The sequence below is a fragment of the Drosophila biarmipes genome, chromosome 2R (assembly GCF_025231255.1).
Source record: "Drosophila biarmipes strain raj3 chromosome 2R, RU_DBia_V1.1, whole genome shotgun sequence".
Taxonomy (NCBI): Eukaryota; Metazoa; Arthropoda; class Insecta; order Diptera; family Drosophilidae; genus Drosophila; species Drosophila biarmipes.
Window position 1 is genome coordinate 5,003,902 of NC_066615.1, and position 16,103 is coordinate 5,020,004.

Genomic DNA, 16,103 nt, shown 5'->3' on the forward strand with positions numbered 1-16,103 from the left:
ACGCAAATTGGAAACAAAAAGAAGTCACTCGGGCGCAAATTTGGAGAATATGGTGGATGGGTAGCAGCTCGTAGCCCAATTCGACCAATTTGTCCTTGGCGAGGGAGGAAGTGTGAGCCGGTGCGTTGTCATGATGGAAGAGCCCTTCTTCGCCAAATGGGGCCTTATTTTCTGCAATTCGGTGGCGAATTGGCCCTGTGACCATTTTGCCTTTCTCCAGTAGTCGACGTAGAGTCCCAAAAAACGGTGGCCACCACCTTTCCGGCCGATGGGAGAGTCTTCGCCCCCTTCGGAGCAGGTTCGCCGGGTGAAGACCACTGTTTCGACTGTTCCTTGGTCTCTGGTGTATACCAGTGGATCCATGTTTCGTCGACGGTCACGAAACGACGCAGAAACGCCTTCGGGTTGCGCTTAAATAGCACCAAACACTGCTCTGAAGTGGTCACACGGTTGCCATCGACCCGACAGCTTTCTCCTGCCCAAAATTTCAAGCAGGATTTGACCCACGCGGTCTTTTGACAAGCCTACTGTCTCAGCTATCTCGCGTATCTTTAATCGGCGGTCTGCCAATATGAGATCGTGGATTTTTGTCACGTTATCCTCCGTGGTAGAGGTTTTCGGGGCACCTGGGCGTGGCTCATCAACAACCGACGTGCGACCACGTTGAAACTCGTTAAACCAATTTTTGACTGTCTTCATTGAAGGAGTAGAGTCACAGTACACATCATCCCCCGTACACAGCATCACCCATTTACTAGTTACTTTCACAAAACACATTAACGTAGGGCTTGCCATAAAAAATAGTTATGTAAACATAAAAAGGCAGTCAAATAACTACTTTAACAAAACATAACCATAAAGTAAAGCCAGTGAATTCTTTTTATAGTTTAAATATATCTCACAAAGCTATTATTATTTATCAACTATAAAATTGACAAAGTTATTGATATAATACTTAATCTGTACGAAACACTACCCCATTCGGAAATTGTAAACAACGCATTGTCCTATGTGCACTTTGACCCGTTTTTCTGGCATTAATTAATAAACTTCGCGAGCTATAGTACTTAGATTTGGAAAAGTGGTCGTGTCACACCCTTATTTCTTATAACTGCAAGGGTATACAAACTTCGACTTGCTCAAGTTAGCTTCCTTTCTTGTTAATAGTAACGTAACATTTTTAATGTAACGAAACTATCTGCATTGACCAGTTTATCAACCACATTTTTATGAGTAGTTAAAAAATTCAAGGCATACCTTCTTTCTTGAAGTTTGTATTCAACTTATTTAGTTAAATTTCCCTCTGTGTCGATTCGCCCGCTTAATACAAAATAATTGTCCCAAGACGCATGATTGCCACTTTTTCTTCATAAAAACTAATTTTATTAATAATACATACAATTCAGCTTATAGGTACAAAGAATGCCTGCACGCAAGCTGTCATTAAGGTTGCATTCAACATTCTGGGGGGCTAAGTTAATAAGTTAATTGGTTTTGGTTCTGACGACAATGGTATCCAATCTCAATGATGATCACAACGACAACGTCCACGCGGTCCGAGTAGATCTGTGATTTTAGAGGTATGCGGGGTTTCGGGTTTGGGGTTCCTATTGTACACAAGTATGTCTTAATCAGCTACTCATAATCTAGATTTGCGCCCCACTAGCACGACTCCTTGTTGCAGTCGACGAAGTTGCTGAACTCGGTGGCGTTGGGCGGGCCCTCACTGTACAGGTAGGTCACGGGCCACAGACGGGCGGCGGCAAAGTCACTCAGGCTCTGCAATCCGCCCGGTCGAGGTGGATGCTGGCTGTACTCGCTGCTGGCCGCCGTCGCCGGCTGCGAGTGATGGGGATGAGGGAGTGGATGCTTCTGCTTCTCCTTGCCACTGGGCAGTCCCAGGTGGGAGTGCGTCGGCTGGGTGCCGTTCTTGCCGGGGAAGTACCGGTCGCTGCACTTGCGCCACTGGTCCGACTCGTCACCCACAAAGCACCTGCAAAAATTGGAAAATCATGGATGAAAATTAGTATTAAAAAGCACTTATCACTGACTTATAAAAGGGTGGCACAAAGTTTCTTATGTTTTTTCAAAACCCTTTTGCTTTAAGAGGTACTACTTTTATGGATAGTCTTTTTGAATAAATTTTTTCTACTTCTGTGTTTCAAATAGATTGTTGCATAATTTAAGTCACTTTTTATAATTTGAATGCAGGCTAAGTCAAAACAAGAAAGAACGCTATAGTCGAGCGCCTCGACTATCAAATACCCGTTACTCAGTTTAAGGGAGCAAAAGGATAATGAAGGTATTTAAGCAGCAAAGCGATATTTTAGGGCGCGATATTTTAGAGCGGCTTTTTCAGTAGATGTTAAGCGGGCGGCAGACAGATTTAAGCGTTTTGGCCATTTGTGGGCGTTAGATGGCACTTTTTTTTGGTGAGTGGATATGTATTGATAAGACAAATGCATTTCAGTTAAAATTTTGTTTCTATAGATTTTCGCGGATTGTGGGCGTTAGAGTGGTCGTGGCACCCCGCTGAAACAAGGAATCTGCATGCCAAGTATGAATATTCTACCTCCTAAAGTTTCCGAGAAATCAGCGTTCATACGGAAGGACGGACATGGCTAGATCGACTCGGCTAGTGATCCTGATCAAGAATATATATACTTTATGGGGTTGGAAACGCTTCCTTTTAGCTTTTTACATATATTCTGACGAATCTAGTATACCCTTTTACTCTACGAGTAATGGGTATAATTATAAAAACATTGTTTTAGTTTAACACCAGGACAAAAGCTAAGGACATATCATATGGATAATGTAATATGTTAAGGATGGAACACGGGCTCCTTTCACTTACCAGGGATAATCGAAGCCCTTGCTGTAGCCACATGGGTGGTCCGCCTTGCAGCAGTAGTCCCAGGAGCCCACCTCGGAGGCGTCCGTCTCGCAGGAGTAGAAGCCCGTGATCAGATTCTTAGCACAGGGGCTGCTCCGGCGGCAGGGTTTTCCGGACACGGTGTAGTGGCGCCAGGCCACGTCGCCTTGAGCGGACAAGAAGCGGGTTTAGTGAGGTCGAGAGCACGGGGTTTGGGGGTGATAATCGGGATCGAGTTCGAGTACGGTGGCATGCAAACGATCGGTTAGTAGCTTTTTGGGGGATTCGCCTTCGGTTATTCTGGGACTGGGAGCGCTGTACATGCTAGTAAACGTTATTTACACAACATTCTCCGCTACAAACTAATTTACACAGGTTCTAATGCTAGTAATACACAACTAATGCTAGTCCGCTGCCCGTTTAGAGCAGCCGGATCCGGTTATTTACACTTGGATCGAGGTGCAACAGGTTAGTAGGTTGAGTTTACCCGGTTCCCGGAATATGTCCATACGCCGGTCATTGTTGACCCGCGATCCTCCAATGGTGTTGACCTTGTCCCGGCAGGTCCAGTCGAAGGGATTCCAGGCGAAGAGCCAGAAGTCGCGATCCTTGGTGTGTGCATAGTGCACATCCAGCTTCAGTTCGGTCTGATCCAGATCGGATAGTTCGCAGTTGAAGGAGCTGGCATGGGAGCTGGTTTGTAGAAAGGGACTTAAGTTACATTAGGCATTTGTATCTTCTTATACTAACCCATAGCTGAAAGCGAAACACTTGAACGGGGTCGTGTCCCGGAAGCGAATGCACTCCTTCTTGCAGGCCATCTCCGAGGGCACAGATATCACCTTCTTGATGGCCGGGGGCAGGAGTCTAGCCGGCGATCCATATCCCAAATAGCATACTGAGGTAAGACACTTTAACACAACTTCTTAAGGAGCAGAGATATCTTTATGAACCCACATTTCTTGTGTTTTTCATCCACAATTGGTTGAATCTCGCACCCATGTCCATAGCTCGCTCGCTCAAAGATGTCGAAGGCTGCGTCCAGAATGAGATGGCGCTCCTTGTCCATGTCCCTCACCGGCCAGTCACTCAGCTGGCAGTTGTCGATGACTCCAGCATGGCGCTGCTGGCCATATCGGAAGGCAAAGGCCCGGCAGGTGAACTTAGTGGAGCGGATGCACTCCATCTCGCACTCGCCCACAGATCGGACGGTCAGCGAGTCGCGCACGATCGACTTGAAAAATCGGGTGGCATCGATTGCTCGGAAGAAGCACTCTGGAAAGGTGATTTGGCAAATAAATAATTCCGTCTTATAAGATTATTAATAAGATTAAGATATCAAAATAATTGTTACTAATCGGCTTATTACAAAACTAGACAAAACATTAAAACCGATTATTCAATTCCAATTGTATTCTCCTTGAGATCAGCCGTGCCTCGATCAGCTAAAAAACCCCCTACAAAACATACAATAAAACAGGCTAAACAACAATATCCCAGAATTACGATACAATCAATGCAAGTGCAAGCTAGCGCGCAGGTTAACCTACGTTTCATACGATTGTGAAATGGGGGAACCCCAAAACTAAAAGCTTAACCTTTCGCTAGATTCACGCAACACAAAACCACCCCGCTCCCATATTCAACACTTCTACACTTCATAAAAACCCAGTACCTCAACACTACAACAGACTCCTTACAACTTAAAAAGTCGTCCCTATGAACACTGTAATCTCAGCAAGCTAGGAACTGGGACTTCAGATTAAGGTCTCTTAGCCACGCCCACACACCGCCCAGACTTATAATGCTAGAATAAAAATTGTACCTGAAATGGAAATTAGTATGTATTTTGTCTCGTCTATACCTATCGGTTGACCAACTGAGATTTGACCAAACCATCACTGATACCCACCGAAAGATCTCGGATAAGCAACCGAAAAAGTCGTCCCACAGTCCTCTTAGGAAATTCAACGACTTGATTCCCTATTGGGGATGCTCCAGATCCAACTTTAGAGGCAAAACAGTGGATTAATTAATAGACCGCTTAGATCACATCGTCCCTAAGGACTTGTCTCCAACCTACTAGTCCAAAACAGTTCCCACACATATCCAACACTCTTCTATCCTTATTCCTATGTTCCCAAATACTTCCTCTCCTTTCAATTTCGACACCAGCTCTTCGCTTCCTAGGGGCATTTCAGAAGGCAAAAACACTAAGCCGCTGTCAAAGTCAGCAGAACCAGTTTATAAGTTTAATTCAGGTAAGTGATTCTTTAATTAAATAATTATATAAATTCAATTATGTAAATTGTTTAATTACAGATTTTTTTGTTCGCCCTCCACCGCAACACTGAGATGTTCAATCCTATAAATCAAACTTAACATATATATCAAACGTAACATATTAAAAAAATAAATATAAATATGTATTATATTAATCAACATCCCCAACGAAACCGACAGATTTTAACAAAACAATTTATACGGACAGTCAGACATGGCTAGATCGACTCGCCTAGTAATCCTGATTGATTGGTCATAGCTTTATAATAAATAGTTAATTTTTGGCATGTAGATGCGTATTAATAAAAGGAACACAATTTCATTTGAATATTTTCAAATATTACACTAAATATTAATTCACGTGATTTGGTCGATTGTGGGCGTCAGAGTGGAAGCCTAAGAGTCTTCATGCCAAATCCCGAAATTCTAGACGCTTTATTTTGGGGTTGGAAAAGCTAAGGTAAATACCTGTTACCTACTTTCCGACGAGTTTAGTAGACCGGTTTACCTTACGACTAGCGAGTATAATGCGGAACAATATTATCTACACAGTTTGGCCCTTTTAAGCAATGTTTTCATTTAGTAGTAGGGGTTCAAGAGAAGAGCCATTAAATATTCGACCAGACTTACGTGCGTTTCTGGGATCCGAGAGCGCAGTGCTGGGCCCGGGACCAGCGGTATCGTGTCGTCGGGGAGGTGGCTGCCGGCACACGTCCATGTCGTCAGCCATGGAGTAGATGTCGTAGTCCCGGTCCGGCTCGATGTCCACGTAGTAGTCGAGCATGTTGATGGGTCGGTCGCAGAGCATGCAGTTGTCCCTGCCCGCCTGGTTGTAGCGGTAGCTGTACGTGTGGCAGATGAAGCTGGGCCGCTGGTCCGAGCACAGGCGCTCGCACTCCGTCAAGGTGGGCACGTTGAAGGCGTGCTTCACGGCGGTCTTGTGCAGTCGGAATCCCTCGCTGGTTTTGGCCGAGCATTCTGAAGGTAAAGATTACAAAATAACGAAACTTTATCTACGCTAAAAATATAAATAGCAGCCCTAGTAAAACATTTCCCAATTCTATTTAAGGTAAATCCGTTCAATATATAATTATATTCAAAAACAACACTAAGGAGCCGAAAATAGTTAACAGAACTATAATTTTACAATAAAACCATTCGAATTTAAGTCAATTCTGTGCGCTTCAAATTAGAATCTAATGGATCCTATCCGAAAATGGAGACCTATTTATACAACTATCCGGGTTTCTAGAACTACTTACCATCTTGTCCAGGCCTTCGCGTCCACTGCTGGCGATAGTCGTTGCGCCGTCTGGGGTAATCCTCCTCGTAACCTGATCCCGGATAACTGAGCACCGAGTTGGACTCGCGGTGTGGCGCTCCCAGCTGGAAATAGTTGAAGTCCTGCTGATCCTTGCGCCGCTGCGACTCAGTAAGACCCCAATACGAGGAGGAAGAATAGGAGGAGTGCTTGCTGCTCCCGCCGTAACTGCCTCCGTAGTGTCCCCAATTGTCCTCGCCACCAATCAGATAGGGTACGAACTTGTTGGGCTTCTTGTACGAGCCTGGAGGACCCGGAGGACCTGCGTTGTCTCGATCGAGGTAGTTGTGGGACGGCCGACTGGGCGGTCGGTAGGGAGAGTAATCTGAGCCAGGACGATAGGGTGGACGGTACTTGTCGATGCGATCCGTTTCCGGACGTGGCGGTCTGTACGCGGAGCTGTCGTAGCCGGAGCTGCTCGGCAGAGTTTCCCAACGATCTGGTCTACCAGGGCGATAGTGCAGCGGATCGTGGCGATCCACGTAGGGGTGATCTCCGCCATAGCTGCTGGGCGGGGTGTGACCAAAGAATCCGGAAATGGAACCCGAACTAGAACCAGAACCATGCGAGGAGAACTCAAAAGAGGACGCGGAGGAGGACGAGCTGTGCGAGCTGTGAGAGCCATGGAACTCCGTGGAGATGGGCGGTCGGTGCTCGTAAGAACTCCCCGGAGGACCCGATGGACCGCGGTAGTGATCCACTGCTGTACTGCTCGGCGGGCGATAGTGATCCCTGTCTCGATCCCTATCTCCAAATCCTCCTCCTCCACTGGGCTTGAAGTAGACTGGCTGGCTGCTCACGGGGCCCTTGGAGCAATCCTGGCAAGCACTGCGACGACAGCTGCTTGGAGCATTGCGGTCCCTCTCGTAGTAGTCGTAGTCGGGATGCCTCAGCAGATTGGTGTCTCGCCGATCCGGGCTGGAGTAAAGGTCCATCTGGGCCAGCGGCATCTCCACCAGCTCGCAATCGCCCTGGCCGTGACCCGAGGGATCCAGCCGGTAGTTGAAGCCCTCGCACATGAACCGCCGCTCCCGGCCGCACTCCCGCATGCACTCCTCCACGCGCTCGCAGGATATGGAGCGGCGCACGAAGTGGGGGGCTATCCTCTTTCCGGCCAGGACTCGCCGGAAGCAGGCTGAAAAGGAGATCAAGTTGGTGTTGCAGTGCCAGTTGCAGAGGCTGCGTCTTACGCAATTGTGGGCAGCGAAAAAGGGCGGAACAAAGATCGACCGTTCAACGTTTGGAGGCAGTGAAGCGAGGACAGAACCCAAGATCGGGGCTGGGTTACTTTATGGGTGTCTGCACTTAGAAAAAGAAGGTATTCGCCACTAAAAGAAGAAAATATCCTAATATCTCAGAATAATATAATAATATCAACAAAAATAATATCAAGGGAAATTTAATTAAAAAAGGCTTAATTGCCCTATCTTTTGTGTTAAAAAGAACTGCTTTGTTTTGTGTTACAATAATCACTACATCAGTTTCAGACCTAACAACCTAGCATCTGGGCTAATTGAAATGAAAGTAAAAGCCAATCTTTCTTAAAGGAGTTCATGAAACATCGTAGAAAAGTATCTCCAGAATTCAACAACAAAAGAAGAGCTACTTATTAAACTTTTCACCAAGAAGCTTAATTGAAAAATTGGTCAGGAGGAGCATCTGTCTTGTCCCAGTGCATTTAGGGCCAAGTCGGCTTCTGTTTCTCTTACGGGTCGAATTGTGTTTCGCTGTTGTGTTTCTGCGGCACATCCGCCGCCGTTTTGAGTAAATTATGTTCGAGTCATGTTGGTGCCGTGTACTCCACCGAAGATTATCTCCGGGAAAATTACCAGCCAAGACAGAGTGTTTTTCACGCAGAACGTTTGAAATTATGCAAATTACTTTAATACGCACTCCGAAATCGGCCGAGAGCTGGGCCCGGGCCCCAAGTGGAATGACCTACAACCAGGGCCCCTACCTTTGGCATCCTCCACGATGATGATGGTGCTGCTGAGGTCGGTGTGTCGCGTAGGACTAACGAACTTCGATCCGCCGTCGTGGACGCGACACAAGAGCACAAGCAGTGGCAAGAGCCCACAGATACTCCTCATATTTTTGGGAGACTATTATACTGTGCGGTGATTTTATGTGATTGCGTAATGGCTAGATTTGCGTTCTGGGCTAATTAATTTCTGTGCAATGTCAAGCGCTCGAAACAATGGGCCAAATGGCCATCCCGCGCGAACCCAGGACACGGAGACGCGAACACGATTTCCGGACGGTTTTTCCGACGCGCGGCGCTGGCGATTCTAATCGCGACTGAACAGCGGCTGTGGTCAAGCTTGCGGCTTTATACGGCGTTAGAAAATCGCTAGCGATTTTCGAGCTTTTCGCTTCTGCGCTTCTGAGCCGGAGCTTTTCGCTCCGACGCTCAGAAAATCTGAAAACTGCCTGCACTCCCATTCCAGCGGATTCTTTTTTCCGACGCCACGCGGAGAGCACTTCGTACTGCCCAGAAGCCTTGGATCTCCGGTATAATGAGCGTTTTCAGTGGCTGTTTTTTCGGTGGAAGATGGCTATCTTCGCCGATGATTCAGATGAAAATACGAGGGTACAGATCGCTGCGAGATGCGATGCTGACGGGGCAGCCAACCGTGAACAGACCTCGCTCAAGGATGCCGCAACTTGGTAGGGCGCCTATTATTTCGTTTCAATAAGAGCGGTCTTAATGAGGTACCAGGAAAGTTGGCCTAAACAGTTACCAGCCTGATCATGGGCTAATAAAGTAGAATAATGGCAGACCATCTCAGTTATTAATTTTTTTTTTGTTTCTAGCTCAAGGATGGACCAAGTTGCTTACAATGTGGCATTACGGGGTGTTTATGAGCCAACTAACTAGACACCGATTTAGCAGTCCCCTATGACTCGAATGTTTGACAGAAGATATCTATAGCTTACTGTATTTATTAATTAAATTGAATGAAAAAATTTTATAGATGTACCTAAACTAATAAATTCTTTAGTAGAAAATCCAAAGCACTACTTTTTTTTATCATATCGCACGGAAATAACAAATTTTAACAATGATAATATACGGTAAATGACCACTTTCTTGTACTTTCAAGTTTCTTGCCTGAGTCTTTTGTTGCTGAAAACCTCTCAGCGTTCTGTGGCATTTCCCAATCAAGCCTGACCACAGGTATAAGTCCATCGGTCATAGCGCCCCTCCCCAGCCACCCAAGCAGCCCACTTGCGTGCATTTCCGTTTCTGAACCAATGTCACTGCTGTCAGGCGGTGCACCACCGCGGTGGTGCTACAAACTCGAACCCCAAGTGTGGGTGGTTTTTGTGCACCGACTTCGTGCCGCATTTGCATACAATGACTGCCGGAGGAGTGTGCATGCTGAGTGCAGTTCCACTCCGTTCTGTTCTATTCCGATCTTGCACAACCCCATAGAACCGCCAAAAACTAGAGATACACATAGCGAAGATCGCTTCCGCCTCCCAGCACACTGTGGAGCCCAATCTCCAAGTGTAAATTACGATCTGTCCCACGCCAAATAAAAGCAAGCAACTAACTGGCGAACACGCCACCTCAGAAACACAATTAATTGCGCCAACGTCATCAAGTTTGACATTTGAACTTGGATTCTTTTGGCATTTGGGCGCATGTGGTATTCAGTAGGCTTATGTCACCGCCACCCGCTGGGTTCACGTACTCCACTCCGTCACACTTGGGAAACCCGAAAGGAAGTCGCGTCGAAATCAAAACCCAAATCGTTCTTTGATGATCTGGCTTGCCAGTTTCAGAAGTGTCATAAATCTTCTGCACTTGACAACTCAATTTCTTCTGTAAAGCAATGAGATCACAACTGAAGAGGCCGGAAAATAGGTGAACTTTAATTTGGGGGGATTAAATTTGCAAACATGATGTAATTAACGTGATACCAACATCATTGTGAAGGTCATTTCCGTTGGAAATTAAATTTGTAGATTTATGGATTTTACGAGTCGTTGAATTACTTAGTAATCCTGATTTTTATTTAAATAAATAAGATCTTCTTAGTTATTTCCTATTTATCCTCATAAGAAAAAGCTAAAAAGCCTACAATAACACTTAGCTGTGAGTAATTTCGACCCATGTTGTTAGTTTGCACACACGAATATGTTGCTAATTTACGGGTTTGCATGGGTTCTTAATATACACCTAAAACATTTCCTAGCCAAATGATCAAAGTTAACCGAACAAGCCAAACAACCCATGTGGCCCCAATTTGAGCATTTTCATTTACTGTGCTTGCCATTTATCAAAACTTTGGCCACAGCCTGGTTTGTTATACCGTTGTGTGGGTGGGTGGGTTAGTTGGTGGAGCTTTCGGCTCCGTTGTTATATTATGCGACTATGAATGATGCCGATGCTTACTGCAGCCGCCCACTCGCCCCAGACCCCGGATCCGATGAGCATTATGCCAGGCTAATGGGTTTAGTTTTGTTACGCGAATAAAAGCCGGGGAATGTGGGTCAATCGGGGGTCTGTCATCTGTCACTTGACCAGTCTGTCGGCGTGGGCCCCGAAAGCTAATGAGTTTTAGTTGTGCGCCAAGTTAATTCTACATTTTAGTTGTTTTATTGTTGTTGCAACTCTCAAGTGACCCGTGTCAAAGCCTCTTTATAGGGTTATAGGCACAATTGCCTGTCTTTGGGGTTAGAGGTTAGCTTCGGGGCAAAGCGAATCCGCGAATTAGTTGAAGGTAGGGGAACGAGGATAAGGAACACCCCAGGTTTACTCACCCTTTAGTTCGTCCATGGGGTATTCCAAATGGTCGCGGTCCCTATCCCGATCTCTGTCGCCTGGCATGGGTCGTTCTGAAGTTCAAATATATATTTAAAAGGTTGTTTCATTTAGCTTACGATTATTGTATCATATATATGTTAAGCCCAATGTTCTTATTGAAAATCTGAAATAATCCTCAAGGGATGGAGCGATTTAAATTTATAACCTTGATCCTAAATAATCGTGTAGCAACAAATTAGTGTTTCGTTTACATTACTTTTAATGAAGAAATATAAATAAAACTTAGACACCTACTTCTTAAGGAATATCTAAAGAAAATTAAAAGCATACAACCCATAAAATATAAAACCGGTACAAACCGTTTTAAAATATTTGAAATAATTGCCGCGCTTATAACTACAATTGCTTTGATAGGACATAAAGATCTTATCCTATCTGGGTAATCTGTTCTAACAAACCAAAAACTAAAATTGTGAACTTAATAAGGTCAGGTGCTCCATTAACTTAATATCGATGTAGACAAAATATCATCATGATAAAAATGATACTATCATATAAAATACTAACATTACAAACGGCTATCGCCCCCTCCGTACTCACTGTTATTTCCTTGCATGAAGTCATCGGGATTAAAGTACGTGGCAATGGTCTTGTCGTCGTCGTAGCCTCCGTATCCGTCTCCTGGTCTCATGGCGCTGCCGTTCCGCCGTACGTACTCATCTCGTGGTGGTGGAGGTCGTTCGTAAGGAGGCGGTGGACGTGCCGAAGGCCCGTTCATTCCGTAGCCATGTGGCGACATTGCCGGTGGATCCGGTCGATTGGTGTAGTCCGGCCGAGGCTCGCGATGAGGATCATAGCTGGGACTTGGGCGCGGTCCATAGGAGGACGGTGTGGAGCTGTCGTAGGGACGAGGAGGATACTCCGGACGATCATCAGTGGGACGTGGCGGACCGGGCTGGTATTCCGGACGGTCGGCAGTGGGTCGAGGGGGCCTGGCCGCATAGCTGGGACGCTCCTCAGAGGAACCACTCGATGGTCTCACCGTTGGCGGGGTATACCTCTCCGGAGAGCCGTAGCTGTAGCCGTTTCCATAGCCCAACCCAAAGATGGGTCTCGGCGGGCTGTGGGGCGTGGGCCTGACGCCTTCTTCCTCCGCATGCTCGATGGGTCCATAGTGCGGTCGATATCGCTCATCCACCTCGGGGGCGTTGGCCGCATAGCCCCCGGGAATGTAGGCCTCCTCGTTGGGCGACGGGTAGTTGTTCTCGTAGAGCGTGGGGTACTTGTAGAGGGGATACAGATCGTGCGAGAAGTACAGGCGGTCGCCGACGCCCGGTGGTGGCAGGGAGGGTCCCAACGGAGGAGGTGGACCCCCAGAAGTGTGGGGCGTGGGGTTCACCGCCAGCACGGGCGTATTGCCCACATCCAAAGGCCGGTTCGGCAGATCCAGCGGCGTCGGCCCGGGCGAAATGGGACTGGGACCGGGCACAGGCAGAGGACCGGGGGCAATCGAGTTGTCGCTCAAGTCGAAGCAGTTAGTTTTGCGCGTGTACAGATCAAAGTCGGGATCGAAAATCAAGCCCCCCGGACGCCCGCCGCCCCCGGAGCCGTACTGCTCCGATGACAACTGACAAGTGCCGTTTCCGCGTCGGTGCACACTGCATAAATCCAAACAAGAGTAGGGTATATATACATAAGATGGAAATTGGGCAATCAAGGGGTGACAGGTGGAGGAAGACTCACCCGAACGAGATGGCCTGACACTTCTCGCCCGCCTGCAGGCACTTCTCCTTGCACATCTTCAGCGAGTTGGTGTCTTCGGTGCGGAAGGTCTTCTCAAATGGCAGCATCGCCTCCAGTGCAATCCGCTCGAAGCAGTCTGCCGATGCCAGATGGTAAACGTAAGATCGAAATTGCAAAAGGTTCGACTGCAGTTAAGTAATCCCCCCCCCCCCCCCCCTTCTTTTGAACAATTGCGTCACCCCACTTGCACTTTCAAGGCCACCGCTGGTGCTCCACTTCGTCCACTCTACGGTAGGTTAGTTTTATTGACTCTGCAATTGTCTCTTTTCGATTGTTTGCTGGCTTTGTTCTCCATTCGGATTCGGATTTGAATTTGAATTTTATTAGCTTTGCGTGCTGGCGGGGCGCACTTGGGTGACCCATAGAATTTTTGTCAGTGCATGAATAATTCAAAAAGGTCAAACCATAAACAAAACACATTGCTCTGCGGTGTCTGTGGTCTGACATGCTTGACGGATTGGCCCCCAGCCTATGGTAGTTAGATTGGTCTGCTCTTTTCCAAGAAATTATCTCATTTAGAATATATTTAAATATTTCCTGGGCAATGACAATTAGATTTAATTTAGGGAGAGGTCTATTGTGGGGGCGTAATTCTAGTTGACGCACCCCCAAAGTTCTTCGATGAAGCTGGTTTCGGAATTTTGAGTAATTATTTTTTATTTAGTACTTTAGTACTTATTATTCTTGAAAATTAATTTCTCTTACGCTGTCACTAAAGCCAGAAAGGGTCAATAACAAATGCTGGTATATAAAACCACTCTTTAAATAGTTATAATGCGAATATTTTCCCATTCCTACAGTGCTTGTAAAAGGCTAGTTCTGAAAAGGGCATTAAGCTGGTTTTAACGACCAATTGTCCGATTATAATAGCTTGAGTGGTGTTTATTAACATCTTAACTTACATCAAATGCTTCTCGAATTTATAATTATCAACTAAAATCTATTGAATTTTCGACGTTTTATTTTTGGATTATAAAAATAATCATACTTGTACACATCCAATACACAAAGTATACCATTTTGTGACGAAAAAAAGAAAAGATTTATAAAGCTTCACATAGGTTCTTTACTAATTTAACTCCTATACTATACAACGGAATTACTGCTCAACCAGTTAGGTAATGAAAGGCCTTAGCCCTTTTGTCCAACTATTGTACTCATTTTTAATTTGGCTGATATTGATAGACACACATCCCTTCCACATTCTGTGAGTGCAATTCGTCACTACGTACACGGCCGCCCACAGTGATAGATCACCCTTACTTTCAATATTTCACCTACCATTTCGTGCGGATACCAGTTGGTTGTCGACGGTCAGAGCACTCGTAGAATCCCAAAGGCCGACGAGGAGAAACACTACCTGCAAGCGCATAATTCGCTTCCCGAGCGTATTATCGCCTGTCGCGATCATTGGGACCGATTAATTTGGGACCCCGCGGCACAATCCGATATGATGATGCTTTCTTTTAGATTGGCTCTCACTTAACTCGCTTTTTTTGGCACTTCCCTTTTGGCATTATCTGCGGTTTCACTGGGGCTTTTGGCCAGAAGATAGGCTCGGGGCACCGCCGGGATGGACGCGAGATTTCGAACTGAGAGGTGGAGATTGGCTCGAGGCGCGTAGAAACCTTCTGCTTCTTTCTTCCGCCTTTCTTTGCAGTCGCGTGTATCTTTCTGTATTCGTTTTTATTCGGTTTGTGTTTCTGGCTTTCGCGTTACGATTCGCTACTTTTCACATTCTTTTCACCGTTAATTATGCTGCCAAAATATGCAGATCGTTAAAATGAGCCAAGATCGGCTTTATTTACGGGTTCTCGCGGCCAAGAGGCGGCTCAAGATTCTGCGTTTGCGGAAGAAGCCGAATCCACATAATTATGATGGGTCTGGGCTGTAACTTCGAGTGGGAGAGGGGGGCGAGAGTCAATAACCTGGCCAACCAAGCGCTACGGAGCCTTCTTACAGGCGATGACGTCAGAGTTCACTGCACAGGTGCCTGTGACCTTTCGACCAAAGCCTGTGGAGTCTCCCGGTAATTAAAACTCTAACGACAAAGTGCTCATCAATGCGTAAATTTAGCATTTGTCATCCCAATGCCGAAACTACCTAAAACAATAATAACTTATTTTTTCATAGTTGCCAAAAAACAATTAAGCGAAGAATCTTGATGATTAATTAAGCTGAAGGTAGAGACTTCTTCTCAGCGTATGAGGGGAAATACAATCTTATGGTGAAAATCGTTAGCCACTTTCTTCTTTTCTTTTTGGGGCGAGGCAAATTATGCTGGGAAATGTAGCGAATGTAACGGCATTTCCGTTGCGCTTTGACACTTTGCGAATCTCCAAAATTTCTGCTAATGACAAGAAAGCCCCAAAACACACACCTACTTCAACTTGCTTTTTAGTTCTTGTTTTATGTTTTGAATTGATTCTGTTTTTGTTTAATTTTTTGGGCCCGTCTCGCTGGCTCCGGCTTGTTTCGCTGCCCGCGCACTCGACGCCGATCCGCACTCGCTAAACAATTGAAACTGAATAAAATTCTGATTTAGTTGTGTTCGAAACTCATCGGAAGAGCAGAAAGCGGCGCAGACGCGACAGTGCTGCGACAGAGCCGCGGGCAGAGGCAGCGGCAGCGGCTGGCAGGTAAGCATCTCCCGTGGCCATTTGTTGTTGCCACACTGAGATAAATTGGGAACCACCAATAAGTATTTTAGAACTTATATTTAGTTTAAGGCTTCATAAACGAGATTCTTCGGTTTAGGAGTATACGTTTTTAAAGGTATTGTTATTTTATTGTTATTTCCTTATATGTATGATTTTATTTTCTCCTGTAGTTTATAGCATTAGTTTGATGTATACCGACTCAAATTTCTTTGCCTTGTAGGTTTTTCTTCCAGTTGGTTTAGAATTTAATAACAACTTCTAATTACCCTCAAACGCTTGAACCCTTTTCCAAGTGTAATTTAGTTGTTGTTTATTTAGATGGTATCTCTCACGAGGCGTAAGGTGTTTGGGGGAGTGGATGAGAAGCAACAGCCGCTGGAGCTTGGC

The 16,103-nt window shown here is 45.9% G+C and overlaps 1 protein-coding gene across 2 annotated transcripts; it reads right to left on the reverse strand.

The window, feature by feature from the left end:
* Window positions 1–1,360: 1,360 nt before the first annotated feature.
* On the reverse strand, window positions 1,361–14,722 carry LOC108029696 (uncharacterized). Of its 2 annotated transcripts, XM_017102159.3 has the most exons (11): window positions 14,338–14,722; window positions 12,997–13,132; window positions 11,854–12,911; window positions 11,250–11,324; window positions 6,421–7,614; window positions 5,789–6,136; window positions 3,833–4,150; window positions 3,626–3,773; window positions 3,363–3,568; window positions 2,858–3,041; window positions 1,361–1,993 (listed from the first exon to the last, which is right to left on the reverse strand). In XM_017102159.3, exons 1-11 carry the CDS (start codon window positions 14,465–14,467, stop codon window positions 1,663–1,665), a joined length of 4,128 nt encoding a protein of 1,375 aa, XP_016957648.1. In that variant the 5' UTR covers window positions 14,468–14,722; the 3' UTR covers window positions 1,361–1,662. The 2 variants fall into 2 exon arrangements, with proteins under 2 accessions (XP_016957648.1, XP_016957649.1); XM_017102160.3 differs by lacking the exons at window positions 11,250–11,324; window positions 11,854–12,911; window positions 12,997–13,132; window positions 14,338–14,722 and adding an exon at window positions 8,437–8,766.
* Between the last annotated feature and the right edge of the window lie 1,381 nt (window positions 14,723–16,103).

Coding starts and splice junctions, on each gene's coding strand:
- LOC108029696 (XM_017102159.3), bottom strand. CDS start 14,467: ATGATCGCGACAGGCGATAATACGCTCGGGAAGCGAATTATGCGCTTG. Junction 12,912..12,996: donor TGTCAGGCCATCTCGTTCGG/GTGAGTCTTCCT, acceptor GGATTTATGCAG/TGTGCACCGACGCGGAAACG. Junction 3,042..3,362: donor GGACATATTCCGGGAACCGG/GTAAACTCAACC, acceptor TGTCCGCTCAAG/GCGACGTGGCCTGGCGCCAC.